The 24,452-nt window shown below is 34.3% G+C and overlaps 4 protein-coding genes across 6 annotated transcripts; 1 reads left to right on the plus strand and 3 right to left on the minus strand.

Moving 5' to 3' along the window:
* The first annotated feature begins 893 nt into the window (after positions 1 to 893).
* LOC103493040 (oxygen-dependent coproporphyrinogen-III oxidase, chloroplastic) lies at positions 894 to 4,768 on the plus strand. Its single transcript, XM_008453660.3, has 8 exons — positions 894 to 1,599; positions 1,833 to 1,908; positions 2,510 to 2,604; positions 3,219 to 3,302; positions 3,712 to 3,799; positions 3,912 to 4,036; positions 4,137 to 4,235; positions 4,314 to 4,768. Exons 1-8 carry the CDS (start codon positions 1,024 to 1,026, stop codon positions 4,380 to 4,382), a joined length of 1,212 nt encoding a protein of 403 aa, XP_008451882.2. The 5' UTR covers positions 894 to 1,023; the 3' UTR covers positions 4,383 to 4,768.
* Positions 4,769 to 6,117: 1,349 nt separating this feature from the next.
* On the minus strand, positions 6,118 to 8,108 carry LOC103493041 (uncharacterized). The gene has a single exon (XM_051087075.1). The coding sequence runs from the start codon at positions 7,963 to 7,965 to the stop codon at positions 6,337 to 6,339; it is 1,629 nt and encodes a 542-aa protein (XP_050943032.1). The 5' UTR covers positions 7,966 to 8,108; the 3' UTR covers positions 6,118 to 6,336.
* A 6,210-nt stretch (positions 8,109 to 14,318) lies between these two features.
* On the minus strand, positions 14,319 to 16,061 carry LOC127150160 (uncharacterized). Of its 3 annotated transcripts, none has more exons than XM_051087077.1 (2): positions 15,985 to 16,061; positions 14,319 to 15,315 (listed from the first exon to the last, which is right to left on the minus strand). In XM_051087077.1, exons 1-2 carry the CDS (start codon positions 15,986 to 15,988, stop codon positions 14,624 to 14,626), a joined length of 696 nt encoding a protein of 231 aa, XP_050943034.1. In that variant the 5' UTR covers positions 15,989 to 16,061; the 3' UTR covers positions 14,319 to 14,623. The 3 variants fall into 3 exon arrangements, with proteins under 3 accessions (XP_050943034.1, XP_050943033.1, XP_050943035.1); XM_051087076.1 differs by having other exon boundaries at positions 14,319 to 15,321; positions 15,985 to 16,041; XM_051087078.1 differs by lacking the exon at positions 15,985 to 16,061 and adding an exon at positions 15,897 to 15,948.
* Positions 16,062 to 16,351: 290 nt separating this feature from the next.
* On the minus strand, positions 16,352 to 20,487 carry LOC103493043 (probable pectinesterase 8). The gene is given in 6 exon segments (XM_008453663.3): positions 16,352 to 16,618; positions 17,642 to 17,901; positions 17,987 to 18,193; positions 19,728 to 19,739; positions 19,742 to 19,901; positions 20,075 to 20,487. Coding segments are annotated over 6 exon segments (1,185 nt in total). The 5' UTR covers positions 20,461 to 20,487; the 3' UTR covers positions 16,352 to 16,458.
* Between the last annotated feature and the right edge of the window lie 3,965 nt (positions 20,488 to 24,452).

A 24,452-nucleotide genomic window follows, 5' to 3' on the forward strand; every position in this document is an offset into this window, starting at 1 on the left:
CTTTATTTTGTATTTTTTTTGAAGCAAAGTTATTATTTTTTTAAAGTTTATACTAAAATAGAATAATTATTAAACTCAGTCAATTATTATTAATAATAATAATAATAATAATAATAATAATATAAAGAATGTTGACCGGTTTGTAGCATAAACCTGGGTCCGGTTTGCTGTTTCTGGGGGCATTTGTTAGTAAAATTCAATGGAGGAATTGCGGCGGGCGAGCGCCCGTAGATTATGTTAATATGTTGGAAAAAAAAAACACAGAAGTCGCCAAAGAATTTAACTCCTAAAGTAAATTAAAAAATTGTTTTAAACCACGTATAAATCTAATAAAATATTATAATTTATTCGTGATAAATTACAATGGACTACTCTTTGTATATATTTTAGTTTATTACATACCGTAAATAACAATCTTTCGAGATACATTGTAGACAAATTCTGATATTTTATAAATATTTTAGTTCGCTTTAACTGAAGTAAGCATGATAGACGAAAAATCAAGTCGATAGTTCTAAATCGATCTAATGAAAAGTGGTCGATTGAAGATAAAGAGGAGTTTAGTCAATTATTTTAGTAAATAATCTAAATTAAAAATATTTTTTAAATTTCAAAAACTTGAACCGAGCTAAATTGACCAATACTGTACTCTTCATGATTATTTTGCATTTTGTTAGGGTTTGAAAATAGTTCAAAATTTAAAACTAAAAAGAAAAATTGTCCAACATTTGACAATTTGACAAAATATTTATGCTTCCGATGTAAACACTTTTATATTTGTGATTTTGCTGGATGGAACTTAAATAATTTGTCAATTTATGTTTTATATTTTAAAAATCTCAATTAAAAATGATGAAATTAAAAAGAAAAAAGAAACAGTAAACGATTAGGTGGGATGAAAAGGAAATCTCCATTGGTGGGCTTTCTTATCTTCCTCACTCCTGTTCTTCCTTTCTCATTTTTCTCTATATACAAAACCTTCCTTTCTTCATCTTTCTCTCTTCAATTCAATTCCTTAAAGCTATGTCTTCCACCCCCATTTTCTCTCCTTCTTCTCCCTCCCCTTCCCCTCTCGCTCCCTTCTCATTCTCACAGAAGCCCTCTTTACCTCTCGATCACAACCATTTTGCCTCCCATTCCTCCAATTTCTACAAGAACAAGTCCCTTCTTTTCAGGAAAAATCTCAGAACAGCATCTTTCCCCATCATGGCTGTTTCTATCGAGAAGGAAACCCCCATCGCCGAACGCCCTGATTCCTTCCTTACTGCATACGACAAAGCCACTGGAGGAATCTCTTCCGGTTCTTCTTCTGTTAGGCCTCGCTTCGAGAAGATGATTAGGGATGCTCAGGACAGTGTTTGCGACGCTATTGAGAAAGCCGATGGTGGTGGTAAGTTTAAGGAGGATGTTTGGTCTAGACCTGGTGGTGGTGGCGGTATCAGTAGGGTTCTTCAAGATGGTGCTGTTTGGGAGAAGGCTGGCGTTAATGTCTCCGTTGTCTATGGAGTTATGCCTCCTGATGCTTACAGAGCTGCCAAAGCTGCTGCTGCTCATCAGAAGCCTGGTGATATTCCATTCTTTGCCGCCGGGATTAGCTCAGTTCGTAATTTCTCCTCTTCTTCTTTTCTTTTTTCTTTGCCTCTGTGTTATGGAAATTTTATGTACGAATTGTACGAAAGAACTGTATATTTCTTCAAATTTTTGTGTTCCTAATTAATCTGTCCACATCCCATGGAGTTTAGAGTTTCAAGATGAAATCTGCACTAATTCGTTTTATTACCGTTGTTGCATAAGCTAGCCTTAAAATGGTGTATTTTCTGATTCTTTTGTAGGTTTTACATCCTAAGAACCCCTTTGCACCTACTTTGCATTTCAACTATCGATATTTCGAGACGGATGCTCCCAAAGGTACAAATATTTACGTGTGTTATTTTCAGTTATGCTAGCTTTCTCATTATGTTTCCTCAGCATTGAACTTTTTTAGTGGTGGAGAATTAGATGAAACTTAATTACAGCTTGTTGAGCTAGTTTATCTAATTGATTTAACTAGTTTACTTCAATATCAGCTGAAAGCTATTATGTAAAAGATCAAGTTGGAAGCTTATTCTCCTTGGATAAGAAAGAGCGATAATTAGTGTCATAAGATGGGCATGCTCTAGCAGAACAGAAATTAGAACTTCGAGTAAAAAATTCAATTTTGTATGAGTACGGTTGAACATTTTCTTTTCTTTTCTTCTATTAAACCATTTTTACTTATGGTCGACTGAATTGAATGGATTCCTCCATTGGCTTTGCAATTTCATAGTTCTGTAGATTTATCACTTATGTCCTTGACTTCCTTGACTTTGTGGTTAAGGGCATAAAAATGAAGAATATTGCAATCCATACCCAACATACTATACCTTCATCAATGTTTTTATTGGCACTAATTTGATGTGTTAAACTACCCAAACAATTCATAATTCAAAAGGGTAACTTTTCATTTATTCTTCATTTTCTTGTTTTGCAGATGCCCCCGGTGCACCTAGGCAATGGTGGTTTGGTGGTGGGACTGATTTAACTCCTTCCTACATCTTTGAGGAAGACGTCAAGCATTTCCACTCGGTAAAGATCCTATTTTGATGGATTTTTCATTTGCAAAGCTATACATTTCTTTGTCTCCTTTCTAGCTGTGCGTTATTATCGTTCTTACACATCTCAGTATTTGACAGTCTCACTTACAGGCATTTGTGTTTTGATCTACTGTGATACATGACCCTTTCTGTTTGTTATTTCCCCTACTCTTTTTTAATAATTAGTTGGTCTTTGCTTACTTTCCTACTCTTTCTCTTTCACAATGTGGTTCATATATGAGAATTGTGGGTCTGCCAAATATTTTAAGGAAATGGTTCGTTAGAGCTCCTTGTATTTCTCCAAAGCTTTCAGTAGGGAATGGATTTTGTTCAGATTGAATGGCTATGCTTTCTAGTTTCCGTTTTCTTCAACAGTCTTTTCTTTCTCAAATACAGTATGGTTTTTTCATTAAGTATTGTATGATTATGTTGAACACTATATCACCTTGTGCACATCTCATATTTTGCTCCATTGAACACATTTTGCATTTTGACTAAAGCTCTTTACTGGATTAACGTGGCTCTACTTCATCAACTTTATTTTGAGTAATTTCAATATCTGTTAATCCTATTTGCTCACCTTTACGATAACTGCTGCTTATTTAGGAACAAAAAAAAGCCTGTGACAAATTTGATCCATCCTTCTATCCTCGATTCAAAAAATGGTGCGATGATTACTTCTATATCAAGGTACTTTATCATTTACTTTTGATCACATTTACAGTGCAGCTGAGCTGTAGAATAAAGGATTTATATGCCTCTTATGGATTCTCGTGATGATTGTAAATATACTTGAATTTCTACCTGTGAAGTTTAGTACTTTGTAAGATGTAATACTACCAGCCATCTTAAGGACATTTTATTCATCTCTTTTTATTATTTGGCTGATGACCAACTATCAAATCTCCCACCCATCTCTGAATCTTCTTTTTACACACTCTCTAGAGTCTCCTTTTTTTGCCCATATCGTCGCTTTTCATTTGATTGTCTGGAGACGGAACATTTTGTCTATAGTTATGGGATTGGTATTCTTTTAAGAAACTAAAGCACCAGACCATTTGTAAGTTACAAATTTTATATATTCGGATTCCCATTGCAGCACCGAGGGGAAAGGCGAGGTCTTGGAGGAATATTTTTCGACGATTTAAATGACTACGATCAAGAGATGCTTCTAGCATTTGCCACCGGTAATCCCTCCACAATGTGAAATGCATCCATGCTTGCCTAACTTCTTACTCTCTCCACCACTCCACTCGAGTTCATTCTACAATGACATGCAATTTTGTCGCTGTATTTCAGAGTGCGCCAATTCTGTGATTCCTGCCTACATACCCATCATAGAGAGAAGAAAGGATACCCCATTTACCGAACAGCACAAAGCATGGCAACAACTTCGCAGAGGCCGCTATGTCGAATTCAACTTGGTATGCATTCTAGGAACAAATTGTGTAATAACATGCCTTCAAAATTTTCCTTCCAAGTTTTTGACCTGACATCTGAAAGAACTATTTGCCCGAACGACAGGTTTACGATCGTGGTACTACATTTGGATTGAAAACAGGAGGTCGGATTGAAAGTATTTTGGTATCACTCCCTCTAACAGCGAGATGGGAATATGACCATGTAAGATCTTCTTGGATGACATGAATTAGTTGAGAAAACTAAATATATATGTTCTGAATTCATTGCTTGTATATGCAGAAACCTGAGGAGGGAAGTGAAGAATGGAAATTATTGGATGCGTGCATGAACCCAAGAGAATGGATCTAATATTTCCATGGCTTTGCAAAAGTAAGTACTAAAGTTTAGGTTCAGATGAGCAATATGAGTTCTTGAAGAGGAGGACTCCTAATGCGGCTTATTTGCCCACTCCTCGTTCTATTCTTTCTTGATTTTGCTTGTGTATGTTCGTTGGCTGTAGCTTTCATAATTCTGTAATTGAAATGTAGCACTTGCTGATAGCTTTGTTCTTTGTGTTTTTAATAATTAAATATCTAATTGTATTGTTAAATTAAATGTATTATCCTTAGGAATGTCAGAAAATAGAATTTTCTATTTTAGATTGAGTCTATCTTTTGGGATTAAAGTAGACTGAGGCTATGTTGTAAGTGTAATGGGATAATAATATATAATTAGGATTTCGAATTATTCCAAAATGTGTCTTTTATTTACAAATGTATTATTCATGTTTAGCAACAATGGTTGAAGTGGGGATTTTAGAAAAAGAGGAACTTTTATAAATGATTTTATGATGACCTAATTACTAAGTAACTGAATTCATTTTCTTTCCATTATTTTTTTCCTTTGGAAATTAATTTTAAAAACAAGTGTATTTGGTACTAACCTTTCGTTTTTTAAACAGAAAAAACTTTTAAAATTATGAAGAAAAATTGAAAAAAAAAACTTTTGAAGAAATAAATTTTGTTTTTCAAAAACAGAAAACAAAGTCAGTTATCATGATTTTGTTTTACACAAACAAAAATTTTAAAAACAGAGAAAAAAAAAAGCAAAAACAAAAAATTGAAATAGCTATCAAATAGTCTAAATAGTTAATTTTTCAATTGATTAATTTTATTTTTACTAAAAGGACAAAAGAGTATTCTACATTATAAGGGTAAATTCGGAATTTCAATACAGGAATAAAATAATAAATTTTTCTAACCTTAAAATACTACAAGCTCGTTTAGTAATTATTTTGTTCCCTTTTTAAAAAAAAAAAAAAATTAAACCCAATTTCTCTCATTTTCTTACGGGAGTTTGTATCAATTTTAAATACATAAATTATATTTTTAGCCAAAATTCAAGAACAAAGACAAAAACTACTTTCTTTTGATTTTGACTTGGTTCTTGCAAACAAGGTAAAAAGTTTACAAAGCAAAAAATTTAGAATTTAGAGGTAGAAGGTGCTTACGTTTTTATCCTTCAACTTGGTTTAAAATCAAAAGGAAGAGGATAAGAAGCACAAGGAATACACACACACACACACGTAATATTATATTCTCAGCCTCCCACCTCGTTACCTTGGATTTCAATTCTCACGTCTTTATCCCACATACAAATTACAAATATCATTTAAGTTAATCATAAAGCATACTTTTAGTCATATCAAAATTCATTTTAAAGGCACAATATCAAACATTAAACCTCCATTTTCATCTTTTCTTAAGAAATAAACATCCCCCTTTTTGTTATTTAAGCTTACAATCGTTGCTTCTATCTATAAATTTCTATATGTTTTATAACCCTTTGTTTTTTAAAAACAAAACCAAAATTTAAAGATAACTTCTTCCCCTGGAATTCCCTTAGAAAATCAAGTATTCCTTTAAAAAGTCAAAAAACTATAATTTAAAATTAGAAGAAAATGCCCATAAAATCTATAAAACTTTTATTCTCTTGGTGAAACATAAATTGATTTTAAATCCTGATTTTAAATTCACTATCACCATGGTCGAGTCATTTTCGAACAATTTAGAATAAAATTCCCAAGAAGGAGAAGGTGGCAGCAGAGGGAGAAGAAAAAGGTGGCATTAGAAGACAAAATGGGGCACAAAATTCATCACTACATACAAACATCACCCTTCATATAATGATAAGCACTTGCCATAAAAATATGGCAAAAACAAAAGCCACCAAAATGTTCATTCAACTCCACAAGAAGAACAAAAAGGTAAAGCCCCCAAAAAACAGTATTCACCGAAGTTAGAGTTAACTACTCCAAATTTGATCATTTTTTTGTATCTTCCGAGTCTGGCCAGTTAAGAAATTTGTATCCTTTTAGAGAAGGTGGAAGAAAGCTTTGTGTTGCTGATGGATTATCTGGAGTGTAAATATATCCCTTCCCATATCCAATTTCCTTCATCAACTTTGTTGGAGCATTCCTCAAATGTAGAGGCACACCCTCATTCTGTCCAACAGATTCCCTCACTACCTTCTCTGCAGCTCCCATTGCTCGATACACCGCAATTGACTTCGGCGCAAGTGCTAAATACGCGACGCATTGAGCTAGAATGACATTGCACTCAGGCATGCCTATGAAGTGGCAAGCTTGATAGCAAGAAACAGCTTGATTGAGAGCTAATGGGTCCGCTAACCCGACGTCTTCGCTTGCAAACCTTACAAGTCTCCTAGCTATATACAATGGCTGTTCTCCACCTTCCAACATTCTTGCCAACCAGTAAATTGAAGCATCTGCATCACTTCCTCTCATGGATTTGTGAAGTGCACTTATGAGATTGTAGTGTTCTTCCCCAGCTTTATCATAAGCAAGATGCTTGCATTGAAGTGCCTCCTTTACATCATCAAGAGTAACAACAGCTACAGACGATTCGACATTGGTAGTATTCCCATCGGGGTCTTCTACATTGCGATCGTCGATTTGAGCGGAGTTGGATCGAGCTGCAGCAGTGATAGCAGAGATCTCCAAAGCATTCAAAGCAGTCCTAGCATCGCCATCACAATGAGCCGCTATGAAATCAATAGCATCCTCCCCAATTTGAACACCCATGGAAACAGTTCGAGCTAATCCCTTATCAGAATCATCCACAGCTCGTTTCAAAATTAAAGCAACATGGTGGGGTTTCAAAGGGTTAAGAGTAAGAACTCTAGATCTGGACAACAATGGAGTGATCAAATGGAAAGAAGGATTCTCTGTAGTAGCACCCAAGAAGATGATGCTTCCATCTTCAATGACAGGCAAAAAGGAATCCTGTTGGGATTTGTTGAACCTGTGAACCTCATCCAAAAACAAAACAGTCCTCTTATTATTCTTGATTCTAATTTTTCTAGCTTCCTCAACAGCATCCCTAACGTCCTTGACGCCGGAAGTAACAGCAGACAAAGACACAAATCGAAAAGACTGAGAGAAAGAAGAAGTAGAACCAACAATAGCTTTGGCAATGGAGGTCTTACCTGTACCAGGCGGACCCCAAAGGACAATCGAAGGCAACCGATTGCAATCCAGAGATGAACGAAGGATCGAATTCTTCGCTAGTAGATGATCTTGCCCAACCACATCATCAATGGTTCGAGGTCGCATCCGCTCCGACAAAGGCTCATCCGGGGGCGGTTGGAGTTTCGGACGCTTGGAAGGGGTAGGGTTATCGTCAACGGGGTGTTTGGGGGCGGAGGGGGGAGGTGGGCGGGGGTGGAAATGGAAGAAGCGGTCGAGTTTGGGCTGGAGATTAGGGTTAGAAGAAATGGTGAGATTAGGTTTAGGGGAAGGAGAAGAGGATTTATGATTGAGAATCCATTCAGTGGCTTTGAGAGTGGACTTGCCGCCGGTGGCTGCTAAGGCTTGAGCGGCCAGTTCGTCGGGAAAACCCATGTTTACAAGTTGCTCCATTTCTTCCCCCATTGAAATCAAAATCAAACAACTGCACTCATCAACTTTGGAAGTATTTCAAGTTGGGCGTAGTATATGTGGTAAGTTTGTCACGTATTAGTACCAGTAATGTAAGTCTTTTTTCTGAACCTGCAGAATTACCTTGGGACATTGGATGGGACGTACATAAAGGTGAACGTGCCCGCAGCAAATCGCCCTACGTTCAGAACACAGAAGGGGTAAATTGCAACTAATGTATTCTGCGTCTGTGACACCAAAGGGGATTTCGTATATGTCCTCGCCAGTTGGGAAGGATCCGCAACAGACTCGCGAATTCTCTGGGATACCCCTTGCCTGACAAAACGAACTGAAGTGCCAAAGGGTATTTACAATTATCATTTCCCTTGCCCTTTTTGAAGTTACATATGGAATGCCTATAAAGGATTGCTTTTCGGGACATGATATTATTATTTATGCGATGCAGGTAATCCAAATGCTAAGGGATTTCTCGCCCCATATAGAGGTGAGCGCTACCATTTGCAAGAGTGGCGTGGTGATGAAAATGTCCCAAAAACTGCAAAGGAATACTTCAACATGAAACACTCTTCGACACGAAATATGATTTAGCGCACTTTCGGTGTTCTTAAGGGTTGTTGGGTAATACTTCATGGGAAGTTCTACTATCCCCTCCAAGTGCAATGTCGCACCATCCTTACAAGTTGCTTGCTACATAATTTGATAGACAAAGAAATGAAAAATTGCGACAACATCGACGAAGTTGACGAGGGGGACTCCGTATATGCCATGACCACCGCTACAGAAGAAATTCGGTACATTGACACGACAACCGAGTGGTCTAACTGACGTTACAATTTAGCTGAAGCAATGTTCACAGAATGGCAGTTACGTAACGCTTAGCTAAAATGCATTTAAAGTTATAACCCATCGGTTGTATGCCAATTTAAATTACGTAGACTTTGTTGTTATTTTATATGTAATGTAACCATGCATTATTTACATATGTTATATGTCATAATATTGTTTACACTTCGTTTCTTTGTCGTAAATGTCGGATTGTAAAATTACTAACGGGTTCCATGAATTATTTTTCGTTTGTCATTCACAGTATGGCAACATCATCGCGTGCCTCGAAGCATGTATGGACTAAGGAGGAGGAGGACACTCTTGTAGAGTGTAGGGGGATGAAAATCGAACAATGATACATTCCGGCCAAGTTACCTAGCCCAACTGGTATGCATGATGGCCGAAAAATTACCTGGATGTTGGGTCTGCGCAACTACTGTAATCAACTACAGAATAAAGACACTTAAGCAGACATCTAGGCCATCGCAGAAATGCGAGGACCAGCCTGCAGTGGGTTCGGCTGGAACGATGATGCAAAATGCATAATTGCAGAGAAGGAACTTTTCGATAACTGGGTTAGGGTAAGAAACATAAATTAAATGTCCCGCTACTTATGCAGTGTACATTTACTTCACAATTTTCGTATGAGTACTTTTAAGTGGTCCTCTTTTTTTTGCAGTCGCATCCTACAGCGAAGGGACTCCTTAACAAACTGTTTCCCTATTACGAAAAACTTTCATATGTGTTCGACTGCGATAGAACGACGGGTCACTTCGCTGAGACATTCACAGACATAAGGTTTAACGAGCCTGACGGATATGAGGTGTTTGACATGCCCAATGGGAACGAGGAGTTCCCATCAGTATATAGCCAAGGGATTGACATGTCCCAAGAGGATGTACGCGCGTCTAAGGGTAGGGTCGGATCGAGCGAATCGAAGAGGAAAATGGGAAGCCAGCGATAGGTCGAGATTGAAGTCATATATATGGCACTAGAGTGTACAAACGAGCAACTCAGGACGATTGCAAAGTGACCTTGTAACGACCCAACTCCTTATACTGAATCGAAGTCATTACTAAATATAGAACAAGTGGTTTAAGCCATAAAATTTATTAAAAACGCGTAACGTTTAAGAAATTTTATTTATGAAAATTTAAACAAGGTAGTTATGCAAAAAGGTGTAATGCGTTCTAAAGTCCTACTCGGGCCCTACCTACATAAAAAGATGATAAGTAATGAAAAGTACTCAAACTCAAATACGAAAGTCTAAAATAAGGATAAGCGGAAGCAGTAGCCCCTATGGCCCTCCACGGTCACTCCGGGTCGCTCGCCAGCTTGCCCTTGCCCTTGCCTCGTCCTCTACCTGAAAACATAAAATGAAGAGAGTGAGTATAAAATACTCAGTAAGGGACCAACTACTAGTCCCACTAGGTGCCTGTTAACTTCCTGTCAGAGTCCTGTAACTGGTACCCAATTTCTGGCACGTTCCCGAACACGTGCAACATGCGCTCCCGTAGGAACGTAACTCTGGTCTTCGGTGCCCCGGGGGACACCTAGGACAGTCGGGATGCGAGGACCCCGTCGAGTCACTCGAGTCATATCTATATCCATGCTAGACTGGGGTCCCGTCGGACCACACAGTCCTCAATAGGTGGTGATCCCGAAGGACACCCATGCAGGTACGACTCTAACAGATTAAGCTAATAGGTACCCTAATTGCAGTATACATACACATGGCATCAGCATATAACATATCACATAAATCGTCTCTACACTCTCCGTCTCGACATTCGTCGTATAGCCATAACAGCTCTCGCCACACATAACAGGCTATAGTATAACCATATCGTCAGTTGCATCATACTAACATTTATTTCAGGCATCGTACTGTCAATTTCTTAGCATGAAAAATTGGAGCATACATAGTCTCATACTTCTAAACATGAAGCTAGTAGTAGAATCTCTTACCTGGAGATTTACTTGTCGAGTCCTAACCGCGAGGCAGTACGCTTTCCAAGCGACGAGGTCCTAACTGTTTAATATGCCAAAATTCGTAATTAGGTCGCCAACGACTAACGGTTCAAGACTCATTTGAACTAACTTACCCTAGAAAGAGGTTGCAGTGCTCGAGCCCCTACTGAAGAAATCCCGCGCTGCAGCAATTACTTGGTCCAAAACGCCCCTTAAGGAAAATAACTTAATTTAGTCCCAAATTAATTTAATTAACGTCCGAAGCATGGAGTCTTACTGGGAAATGCCACAATAATTAATTAAATTACCAAAATTTAGGTGGATGGAGCCAAATTAGTCTTGGCGGCTCGGCTGGAAGAGGACAGGGACCGGCTCGGCTTGGCGCAGGCGCGGCTCGGCTCGGCACAGGGATTTACGCGTGCGGCTCGGCTTGCAACAGGAGGGAGACGCGGCTAGGCTACGCAGAAGCGCGCGGCGCGGCTTCACACGCGGACGCGACTCACACGCGGATTCGGCTTCGGGTTCGGGCGCGCGGATGTGGAGTGGCTCCGGGTTCGAGTTCGACGGCTGGAGGCGCGCGAGGCTTAGCTGTTGGATTTCCGTCGGCGCGACGGCTGGCTGACGAACGTTCCGGCTGCGCTGCGTCGGATCTAAGCGGCGCGACGTGGCTGGGCGTGTGAGCGACGGCGTTGCGGACACGGCTGGCTGGCGAATCGGCTGCGGCTCCTCAGCGCTGGATCGGAGCGACGCGACGCGGCTCGGCTGTCCTCCTCAGATCGAAGCGGCGCGGCGAGTTCCGGTTTCGGCTGGCTCGGTGAGTTCCGGCTTCGGCTTGCAGACACGGCGCGGCTGGGAGGGTGGTTCGGCTCTACTGCGGCCGGCTCCGACGCTTGTGTTTGAAGCTGGCGGCGGCGGGCGGCGGCGGCGCGGAGAGTGGCGGCGGCTAGGGTTTTTCTTCTTTGGGGAGATGAGGAGTTTCACGTCTCCCAATGCCTCCTTTTTAAAAGAATTTAAAATAGTAAAAGAAATCAATAAACCCTCTTTTCTCTCTCTTCAATTACCCTCTTTTCTCTCTCTTCAATTAAGCCACCCTTGACCCTTTCCAAGGCAAATGATTAATTTGCTAATCCATTAATTAGATTATTTCACCCCTAACTTCAATAAAAAAAATCAACTTTAGTTTAATAAGGGTTTCCCCCAATTATTTCCAACAAAATAAAAATAATAAAATAAAAAGAAATTCTTATTATCCTAAACAAATAAGGGTTCCCAACCTTAATTACTCGAGAAAATCAAAATGGTAAGGTTCTTCCAATAAATTTAAAATTCCCATAACCACACTTAATATTTATGACAATGGGCAAAACAAAAAAGAAATATCAAATTGTTGGGCGTTACAGACCTGCACTCGCCCTTGCCAATGACAACCATGTACGCCAAGAATTCTTCTGCATATTGCGTGAGATGCCGAAACTAACTAGTTTGGATAGGGCATTGTTGCAAAGGCACCTCTTGTCTCATATGGATGACATGCAGGGTTTCATACAGATGCCTGATGATGAGAGGGAGAGCTTTTGCAGAGTCATCCTACGAGACATCTCTAGATAGTGTATGTCCTGACTTTACTGCCTTCATTGTTATTTTGTTACTACACTTGCACTATGTTGTTGATTTATTTGTTTTCCTATTGTAGAACACTTTTTTTTGTATGTACAATATCGTTTATGGATATGTTTTCTTTTTCTCCCTTTTACATCAATGGCAATTCGGTTAAACATATTTATTTCAAATTACGGCAAATAGTAACAATTTGCACAATATTTACTTCAAGTCCTACGTAATAAGTAATTTAATCAATAAATATAAATATGGGCATGCGTTAGAGCACGTAATTAAATTTGTTAAAAACAAATGTAGGACGCTAGCGCTAATTAGAAATAGGCAATAATTAAATCTGTATTTCTAAAAAAATGACTTAGAATAAAATTAGTACACTTTGTTAACAAATTATTGCGAAATTGGACAATTGTGTTTACTAATTTAACAACATTAGACATAGAAAAAAATTGCAATAAGAGGGGTTCGACGCTTTCGTAAAAAATATGCAATAATAATTTCTTTTCTATATCTACAATGTGAATTAAAAATTACTGTATAAAAAAAAAAATTCATAGCCCAACCCACGTATTCCTTCCCCTAAACACATCTTATTCATAATACTATCATAACCCTTCTCATATAACCCTTCCCCCAAACACCTCTTATCATAAAACTACATTTCTAATCTTTTTTCCAAACAAGGGTTATGATAAAACTAATGATAACACTAATTTTATCATAATACTAATCCTTCTATAACCCAACTCTTCCCCTAAACGCATCCTAAATATCTAGTCTTTCAATCTAGTGTATGAATTTCCAACTTACAAAATTATATAACGGTGAAATAAGAAAAAAAATTAAAATAAAAGAAATTGAGATGAATTTTTGCGAGGGTAAAAATTTAGAAAAACCAAATAGGTATATTATAGGGGAAGAAAAAGGACAAATGAAGTATGAAGAAAAGGTAGAGGTGGGCGTGCTTCAAGTTGAATGGAATGGAATGCATCCATTCCCTAAGTGCAATCAAAAGGAATCAACAGTAGTTTGAAAAGTAAACCAAAAGCAGACCTCTTACAATAACGTTTGGTGTTGTCTATTTATGTTCTATATCTATCTTATTAATATATGAAACCCACGTCTAAATCTATAAACAAAAATCGTAATTTGATTGACGAGTGAAAGGTGATCAATCCAATTGCGTTCAAAAATTACAAGAGGAAAAACTTAGTTTTATTTCTTGCCTGGGATTAACTCAAACCATAATTGAGAAGATGAAAAACGTTTAATATTTATAAAAAAAATAATAAAAAATAAAAATAAAAACAAGTAAATCCATTATTATTCACCTAATTTTATTTCGACAAATTTAACTATTTTTAATAAAAAAATTTAACACAATTTAATAGCATATTTTGAGGGTCAACATGTCGCATTAACAAATGTTTTAGCATCATCATTTTAATTTCAAACTTACGATATCGATCCAAACTTGATAAATTGAAGTGGGTAATTTTCAAAATCTCAGGGACATGATAGGAATTAATTTAAAAATCCCAATGTGTGACATAAGAAACGACAGGAAGAAAGTTGGATTAAATAATGTATTTTGTAGGAAACTCCCATAAAGTTTTGGAACACGTTACCAATTCTTCTAACCATAAAGTACCCTTTTTTAAGCCACGTAAGCTATTTCATTTAATTCCTAAAAGGATAGAATAGTTGCTTTAAAAAATTTGGAGACAAAAGGTTGATACGTTAAGACTCTTGCCTACAAAAGTTGATACTCACTCACTAATTTAAAAAAATTTTGCACAAAATTTGATTTGATCAATATAGATTAATCGTGTATGTAATAACTTTGTCAAAACTCACAAATTTTAACAAGATTGCACCTACTTGAAAACAAAACATGTGACAGATCAAATTACCAATAGAAAATATTAGTGGGATGAAAATGAAACAAAGAACTGTTTACATTAAGCTGATAAACTTCACACCAAACAGAAGTATTTAAGACTACCATTACCATAAATCCTAGACCAGAGAGGGGGGTGTGGAATTCTGTTTTTTTAGGGGAAGAACAAAACACTATCAAAATAAACTTCCTAAAGCTATGAAACTTTCTAGTGATGAAGTAGTGAACTAACAATTAGCAGTCAATACCTACATTGAGAAGTGCAGATGATTCATAGCTGAAACCTCCAAAATCTGTTTGCTTCTATTACCCCTTTTCTTAATACTTCAAATTTCTTGATTATTTGTTAATGCGCTGTTCCTCCATTAATGCCAGGTTTCTAACCTCGGCGTACGACACATTGTTTGAGAAGCAAATTTGTGCTCTAATATCTGCCCTTAAACCATCACCAAACAAGCGAGCTTCCCAAGCTTCATCTGGAATAAACTCGTGAGCAAGAGAAGCCAACTTAATGAATTGTTCATCATACTCAGCTACAGTTCCATCTCCTTGCTCCAAATTACAGAGTTCACGAAACTTCTCCAGCTTCAACCAACGAGGTAAATATCTCTTCTCAAACAATTCTTTTAATTTCTCCCACGTAACTGTAACCCCATCAGCCTCCAAGTCCGTATGCAACACCATCCACCAAGAAAATGCAGCATCTTTCAGTCGTAAACTAGCGAAAGAAACTTTTTGCTTGTCTGAACATCGTATCAAATCAAAGATATTCTCTAAAATTAAAATCCAGCGTTGAGCAACTAAGGGATCAGTGTCTTCTCCAAAACTAGGAGGTTCACAGGCAAAAAACATACTAGACTTGTTGGAACGTTCTTCATCAGTCTGTTTAGCTGCAATAATCCTAACTTCACTTACTAAATTGCAAATTTCGTCATAAACATTTCCCAAATTCACTGATGGTTCAGCTGCAACTAAGTGATTGTTAGTCTTCACTGTAGAAACAACTTCTTCCAATTGAGCCATTCTTTTTCCTAAATCTCCAACACAAAAGATAAACCTCAGTTAACCTACCATGTTTATCTAAGTTAAAAGCAAGCACCAAATATTATGCAACTAAAAGCAGAGAACCTATAAAAGATAAATAATTTCTCATCATCTGTTTAAATTAACATAACAAACAGTACATAGACAGTATAATCAGGAAAAAGAATTTGATCATCTAAGAAGAACCAAAAAGCAGTCGTTACATAAAACCATGAGAAGAAACCCTATAAAAAGATGCAATAACTTTACATTATCAGTTTAAATAAACATAACAAACAGTACACAAAAAGTACAATCAGGAAAAATAGACAATCTTAGAAGGAGGTTCAAGTTCAAAATCAACAAGAGAACATTACAAAAAAAAAAAACTATTAAAAGAAACCGCGAGCTCCAGTGTTCCACAAAATCAAACAATGCGAACAATGAACAGTCACGGAAAGATACTACGATCGAGAGATCAAAAAAGAAGAGGGGGAAAAAAGAAAAAAAGCGACGAACAACAACGAACGAAATTAAAACTCGATGATGGGCAAACAGTAAAAGAAGAGATGAATGCTAAAATCCAAACCCTAAATGAAAAATGGCAGTAGATAAGTGGAGGAAGATAATTGTCGATTGAGGAAAAGAAAAAGGAAAAGATTAAGAGAGTTTTATACCCATTCGGGATTGGGTGTACCGATTTCGGCATTAGTGCTATTTATTGCCTTATGCCTTACGCTAAAACCCGACATAGTATATATCCTATTTTGTCCCAAATTTTGAAGCTTCCAAATTACTTCCTAACAAATTTTGATATGTATCTGTTAAAAGTTTATGAATGTCTGTCTGTAGTTTATATAATTTAAAATTTTACTATATTATTAATATTTTGATTCATTTTGTAAATATATCGTAGAATTTTACTATATCATATGATCACATTTACAAATGACATAAATTAATTTCAATTACAATACAATTCAAAATTTACCAACACACTCGAAACAATAGTTTTAGGGAGTAGATGTTGATCAATGCAGAGGATCAAATAGTTTTGAAATAAAGTTGACATTTATTAATCAGATGAGAGGAGAATGAAAAGAATTTATAAAATATGAAAAGAAAAAAGAGAGAGAAAGAATAAGGAGAAATTAAAAGAATGAATAGGGTTGAAGCCATTGGTCAGCATCAATGAAGGATAGATTGAGGAAAGAGGAAACTTGAGTATCATTAAGCCTTTGAACATAGGGAGCCCTTGAGCTCATATTGGCTCCTGCTCCACTGCAGTTGTACTCTCCATAGAAGATTGTCCTGCGTAGTCAAAAATTCTTCTTACTTTTTACTTTTATTTTTACATTACTCTTTAATCCATAAATCTTTATACATTTTCATATATACCTATCCATCCATCCATCTTTGTACAATTCATTTCAAACAAAAAAGAAAAAAAAAATGGTGTACGATAACAATCATAAGTTATTAAATTTTCAAGGAAAATAAAGAGTTTACTTGCGTGGATTGCTTTTGAAATGAAGATGGCAATAATATAATAAAAATTCTAATGAGTAGCAATTTTAAGAATGATAATGAAATATATAACAATATTTTAGAAAAATTATAAATAAATGTTGCAAAATTTATTGATGATAGACTTCTATCACTTATAGATTATCTTGTATGTATACTACATGAGTCATCAGTAATAGACTTTTATCATTGACCGATTTTGACAAATTTTGCAATTTTTTTAAATTGTTGCTCTATATATTAATATTTTGAATCTAAAAGTCATATTTGTAACTATTCTTTTAGCAATAAAAATATAATAAAGTCCCTTAAAAACAAATTTCAAATATTGTGAGGAAAGTATTCGGCTCCATTTGAAGACTATTACCATCTTTGTTTTTAAAATTTAAACTTGTTTTCTTTCATCTTTTCTAACGAACCACCCAAATAAAACCAACTTTTAAGTTTTGAAAATTCAATTGAATCTTCTGTTTAGAAGATATATAATAATACATGAAATCAATAGTAATAGTAAAAGTAATAACATTTATAAGTTTAATTTTTAAAAAATCAAATATTTATAAGTGGAAGTTTAAAATTGAACCGTACGATTGAAACAACTTCATAATTCTATTTTTTTTTTCTCAATTATGTTAAACAATAAAATGAGAAAAAAAATATATAAAATATAATAAAAATAATATAATAAAAATTTCACATTGGTTGTTAGGGTAAAGACAACCAAATTTATTGAATTTAAATTTTGTTATATTTCGTAAATATATTAAGAAAAATTATTTTTTTAGGTTTAAAACAAAGAGAACGTACTGGTCCCTTGTGGGGTCATTAAAGTCATTCCACCCTTCCGGTGCAATGATATCCGTCATAACGGTGTTAGCGAAAACGACACGAGAGAACGGCCGCCACGCGCGGCCAAGCCACACTCTGCCGGTCCCGCCGATGCTGCAATTTACAAAAGAAAATCCTGAGTTCTCCTCAGCGGAGGCTCTGCCGTGGGCCGTCACCGCTCCATTCACAAACTTAGATCCTTGCGGAACCGGATTCGCCATAGAAACCAATTGGCAACTCTACACAAGGTTTTCAAAATCGCGATTCTGAAAAGAAATTCACCATCAAATCCAAATCAACGAAAAAGCTAGGGCTCCGATTTACCTCGTAGAAGGATCTTCCGTTGCCGAAGATGAAATCGATGGAGCCTTGGATGTAGCAATCTTTGAAGTAATGGCGGCCACGGTCGTCGTGAAGAGTGTCTTGAGCGCCAAAAAATCCGCAGCTCCAAAAAGCCGCTTGGTCTCCACCGACTCTGATCGCCACCGCCTGTGCTCCGACGTCTCCCGGCCCCGGAATTGGCGCCACATTCTGCCAAATGTTTCGATATTCAGTTTGATAAAAACAAAAAACCAACAAACGGAGTGTTTTAAATAAGAAAGAGTTATAAATTTTTTAGTTTTATCTTTTTTATTGAATAAAATCAAAATATTTTCACAATAATGTTTATTAAATATCTAATTATATATTGATCTTATTTTTTTTTTCAAAAAAACTTTATATTATTAAAACAATATTGATAGAAGTATTAACAAAAATACCTGAGTATTATAAATAAGTAATATAGTATAAATGTCCATGTGTCAAGTGTCTTATTATTGTAGATATTTAGCGTCCAAATAAGGTCATCCTTTTAATCCATGTTTCAAGTTGTCATGAACTTCATGTCACATCAAATTACTTATAAATGGGCATAGTGTTTTTTTTAAGAAAGGGGAGATAGTAGATTTCTTTTAGAATTTTTAAATATTTAATTTCCTTAATCCCTTTATTATTTATTTATTTTATTTTATAATTATATTCTATTATTTTAATATTATATTGTTATTATTTTAATTATATATTTATTTATATTATTTTATATATTATATTTTAATCTTAGTGCCTCGTTTTTACAACAATGAGAATATTTTTGTTTTTATGAAAAGAAATTATAGGAGAAGAAGTAAATTGAAATAAAAACAATTAATTTGAACCCAAGAAATTCTAAATGAAAAGAATCCACATTGTGGTTATATTAACTTTGAAATTTAAAATTATTTTGAAAAGATATTATTGTTAAAATAAAAAATAGAATTGATGTTAAAATGAAACGTAAGGATAAAAAGCATTTTTATCATTAAATTTCGTATCGAGAAGGGAAGAACATTGTAATAAAATAGAAAATAACTGAAATTATATATATATATATATATATATATATATATATATATATATATATATATATATTATAACAAAATAGAAAAGAAGAGAAATTGGACAAAACAAAAGGGAAAAGATCTGGAAATGGAAAAATAATAATAAAATGAAAAAAGAACTGAAAATGGAAAAATAAATAAATAAATAACACTCAGCATTCAAAACCAAACGGTAGGTATTTTTTATTATTTGTTAATATTTTAAAGATTATTAATTAATATATATGATTTATTAAAAGCTTACTATACCAAGAATCTCTCATTTGATCAACAAGCTAAGCACCAAAACAACCCATTTTTATCAATTTATTTGTGTTCACGTTACCTTCTTCCACATATTTGGAAAATGAATAACTCTTGAATTCATATTAATTAAAATAAACAACACAACAATTTTGGCTTTACATGTTAGCTAGCTATGAATGGACATTATATATGTATGATGATTGCTTACAAATTGCTATATACTATCACCTGTCATCATAGGATGCTACGAAGAAATTATCTTTGATGATAATTCCAAACCTCCATCAAAATTTTCAACCTCATATACATACAATGACGATTAATTCGATGATCCATTGTTGTAAACTTATAACACCAAATCATGTAAAATAACAAACATTTGATTGAAAAATAGAAAATACCATGAAGCTTATATATTCTTGGCAATAAAATTGGAAGAGAAGACTTGGACAGAGCCACTATAGAATGTGCCATGTGAAGAATTGGCGGTGTCATTCCAAACAATAGCGGTTGTTGTATAGCCTTGTCCTTGAAATGTCACATTTGGTTTTGATTTTGGTACCATCACCTTCTCACTACAACATTATTAATCCAACCAAATTAAAAAAAAAAAAAAAACAAAAACAAAAACAAAAAAAAAAACAAAAAAAACAAAAACAAAACAAAACAAAACCCTAAACCCTAAAAAGAATAAGAAGAAAAAAAAAAGCATAGCTAACATATAGTTTAAATATTTGAGATATATTACTAGTAAATTCCAGCATTTATCCAAATTATGTTTCGTTTGATGCTCAAGTTTGGCACTGCATCGACTGCTGCTTGAACCGTCGTGAAGTTGCAACATCCGTTTTGATCAACACAAAAAACAGAAGTGTTGGTGGTTTCTGGTGGAACGAGATTGGTGGGAAAGTTATCACAAATAGAACTTATCACTGATTGATCATCTTCATCAGGGTCTTCACGGTGGTGGTGGTGGTGAGGATGAGGACAGTCGACGGGATCGCCAAAGACAACAAGGTTAGAAAGGTATGAAGGGGTGGGATTGATCATGAAGAGGAAAGCAAGAAGAGGGAGAAGAGAAGATAGAGTAAGATTGATGAGGAAATTATTATACTTCGTCATAATATTATTCATTGGTACTACGGGTTTATAAGTATGGAGAAGGAGGATATTATATATACAAAGGAAGAAAAGTGTATATAAGTAATATGAATGGAAGTTAGAGAAGAATTGCATAAAATTAAAGAAACATATATTAGAGGAAAAGAGAGAAATAGGATCCACTTTAAGTCAAAGGGTTGAGATGCCATGTCTTACAATTCACCCACTCCAACTGGACCTTATTACTTATCCATCAATCCCTCTCTCTTTCAAATAGTTTACTTTTCAAATGAATAAAACACCTAAAAGAATTAAGGGTGTCTTTGGAGTGCTAAGTTAACGTTGTTGGATACTATACTTCTTAATATTATTTAAATGATTGCATGTGATGAAGCATGGTAAGAAGACGAGCAGCAGCCTATAATTATGGAAAACATGCCCAAGTTGGGCTCACTTTTGGGCCTAAAATTTAAGCCATTTTAACAGATCCCATTTTGGCCCTAAGAAAATTACTTTCTAGATTAGACTTTAGGAACTCCGACTTGTACATTATGCATGTTCTCACTTTTAAATGAAGAACCATCACAGAAAACAGATAGATGGAGTTCGTTGTACAGTATCAGGTTTCACTCTCAAATGAAGGTCGCTGTTGTCTTTCTCATTTTTCTGATTGTGGATTTTTGCTTTAGGAAGATGAATCTTCAGTTGGTGGGTTTCAGTTTTGAATCTTGATTGATACATGTCATTGTTTTTTACTTTGGTGGGTTTCGTGTTGAATAGGCCTTTGACATCGGAAAGTTGAATTGACGGGTGGTTTTTGGCTCAGTAAAAAAAATATATTTTGGTGTGTTTTAATTCTTATTAAGCAAACAATTATTAAACTGTTAGTCTGTCACACTTAATTTTTCCATTCGTCTCTTGCAACACTCCTTCTATATAAGGAAGTTGCTCGTTGTATTTATCTCTCAGACTTCTCCACTCTTCAATCAATGAGATCAATTGAGAAGAACTATGTTTATCCAATATAATCTTGTCAGTTCTACGTTATTTCTTTTATAAAAATTATATCCAACCTGAGCCAAATTCAAACTTACATGTTTTAATTTTTTTTTACTAAATCTTCCTTTTTTTGTCTCTTTCCATTTCCATAACTTCCCCTTTTTCAATGCCCCATTGTTGTCCCCCTTTTTTTCTCTTACTAATCCATTCCCAACATTATTCCTACTCAATAGACTTAGCAAATGATCAACTTTGCTCTCTTTAATAAATGTGAAACCAAGCAACCAAACAAGATTAAAAAGGGAATGCATGATGGAGCTCGATCAGTTATTTTTTCGACCCTAAGAAATATATATCAATAAATAAATATTGATTTGGTTTTTGCTATCACAATTTTAATGGTCAGTAATAGATAGGAGAAAAGAGAGGGAAAACGGGCCACTTCAAAATTATATATATACAAATAGTCAAATGATTGATTTAAAGAGCAATATTCGTTATGAGATGATAGAGAAATCTAGGAATAAAGAAAAATGATATCAGCATATAATGTACTTTAAGATAAAATCTAATGCTAAGGATGTGTCTACTAATAAATAGATCATATACTTTCATCCAACAATCAAGGTAATCTAGCTATGAAGCGGTAAAAACTAGAGGGTTGCTTTCATTTAATTCATTAAAAATCGTTCTTAATTACCAATATATGATATGCAAATAAAGGGTTGTTGATATTGCCTATATCTAGGTAGTAGTAGTAGTTATCAAGTATATATGGTCTAACTGACCATAAATAACGTTGAGTTCAAACAAACCTACCAAAGACATGCACGTAGAATTACTAATCGTATAGATTTATAAAAAGAAAAAAATATATTGAAATAATTTTCTCTACCATTTATGTGGAACTGGAATAGTTAAATGTTTTTTTTTTTTTTTTGTTTATTTAAAATGAGAAGAAAAACGTAGAAGATTTAAGTGTATATATATTTTGCAAATCTATGTAGTTGACTTTTGTGAAAAGATGATGAGTTAGATAGGTTTGAAAAGAAATGAGGGCCAAAATTATGGGCTTTGCACCAATAAAGATTAATGAAGATCTTAGTGAATCACAAAGGCATTTATATTTAATTTAAGGGAAATGGGGATTTTGACTTCTGGATGGGTTTAGTGTGGGACCTTAAATTTGTGAAGTGTGATGTGTTCATGACCTTTGATTCACTCTATCTTTCCAATTTCCATCCCATTTCTCAATCTAAATTTTTCACTATTTCTTCTCACATTTTCTTCACCCAAAAACAATTTAATATTAATTAATTAATAATTTTAGATATTCACAAATATAACCAAATATCGTAATCCATTCGGGATAGATTACTATATACACAGATAATAAACTCTATTGTAATCCATCATAGACAAATTGTAATATTTTATGTTATTTTGATTCGAAAATAGACTTTATAACACTATCAATAATAATCTTATACTTTTCTCCATGAATTTATACATTTTATTGTATATTGCTAAATTTTAAAAATCTCATATCAATTAGATGAATTTTACTAACGTTTTAGTTGCTATGCTTTTAAGTTTGTCACAATTTAATCTACTATGAAATTTGTAGCAATTTAAGCTTGACGAGTTGGTCATTTATTAAAATTATCATTTTTAACAAACCGTAGTTTGCATAATTAAATTTTTATTGATTAATGTTTAATAACTATATTGTTAAAATTTTGAAGAAAATTATTAAAAATGACAAATTTGACAAAATATAGCAAAAATTTATATTCTATCAATGATAGACATTGATATATTTTTATCAATAACATTGATATACAGTAATAGAAATTTATCGGTGTTTATCGTTAATAAAATTTAAAATTTTGTTATATTTTGTAAATATTTTAGTTTATTTTACTATATTTGAAAATGTCTCAAAATTTTAAAATACATAGATTAAATCCTTGTCAACTAAAGTTTATGTCCTAAATTGTTGCTTCTATAAAGTTTTAAGACGAAAAGTATTTTTTAACCTATCTTTTAACTTCGGTTGTGATTATGACTCATTCACATATAAACTTTCCTAACGCATTCACGTTATGTGTCGGGAGATTATTTCCCAACGCATTTTGGTATATATGTCAATGTTGTTACGCGTCTAGAGAGCCACCATTTCTTGTAGTGATAGATTCAAATAATCGTTTACCATAATCTAAACAATCGTGTATCAATATCTAAACGATCTTTTAGACTAAATTATACGATCATTTAAATTAGAAGCTTTTCGTTCATGTGCATGATCGATTAATTGCTAGATATTTTTGTTATTTCACGTTGTGAACTTTTTTTTAAAAAAAATTGTTTTATACAGTGTAAATATTTTTTACATTTTGTTTTATTTTTTTGAAAAGACCCTAAAGTTTAATTAGTAAATCATTACTTCCATAAAATTTTAGGATGAAAAGTTCTTTTTATCTTTTAAACTATTGTCGTGATCGCGACTCATTCACATGTGAACTTAAAAAGAGATAAAATGAACACAATACTCTTTAATAAATAAAATAACAATTAAAGATATTAAAAAAAAGAAAGAAAAAAAAAGAGAGTGAACTTTGTTGTTATTATTGTTATTTTAGAGAGAGAGAAAGAAGGAAGAAGCTTTATGAAACATAAAAGAACAAAAGAATTAAAAACAAAATCATGTAAACTTCCAACAACATCAAATAAGTTTTAAACAAACTCATAGGAAGTGTTCTTAGTTTGTTCTAACATTTCATAAAATTGTAAAAAACTAATAATTAACCGACAATGATTTTATAAATATTTGATCAATAATAAATAGATTTGATATAGGGCTAAAAAGTTATGAGTTCATTTTGTTGTAGACAACATGTGTGAATTGTCCTATAATATAGATTAGTCGATGTGCACATAAGTTGGTACAAACATTCATAAACATATAAAAGAAGTCATAAAGTATCAACTCAAAATTGTAAATTATCTCATAAAATTGATCATAA

Source organism: Cucumis melo, chromosome 7 (genome assembly GCF_025177605.1).
Source record: "Cucumis melo cultivar AY chromosome 7, USDA_Cmelo_AY_1.0, whole genome shotgun sequence".
NCBI classification, from domain to species: domain Eukaryota; kingdom Viridiplantae; phylum Streptophyta; class Magnoliopsida; order Cucurbitales; family Cucurbitaceae; genus Cucumis; species Cucumis melo.

Coding starts and splice junctions, on each gene's coding strand:
- LOC103493040 (XM_008453660.3), top strand. CDS start 1,024: ATGTCTTCCACCCCCATTTTCTCTCCTTCTTCTCCCTCCCCTTCCCCT. Junction 3,303..3,711: donor ATGATTACTTCTATATCAAG/GTACTTTATCAT, acceptor TTCCCATTGCAG/CACCGAGGGGAAAGGCGAGG. Junction 3,800..3,911: donor GCTTCTAGCATTTGCCACCG/GTAATCCCTCCA, acceptor GCTGTATTTCAG/AGTGCGCCAATTCTGTGATT.
- LOC103493041 (XM_051087075.1), bottom strand. CDS start 7,965: ATGGGGGAAGAAATGGAGCAACTTGTAAACATGGGTTTTCCCGACGAA.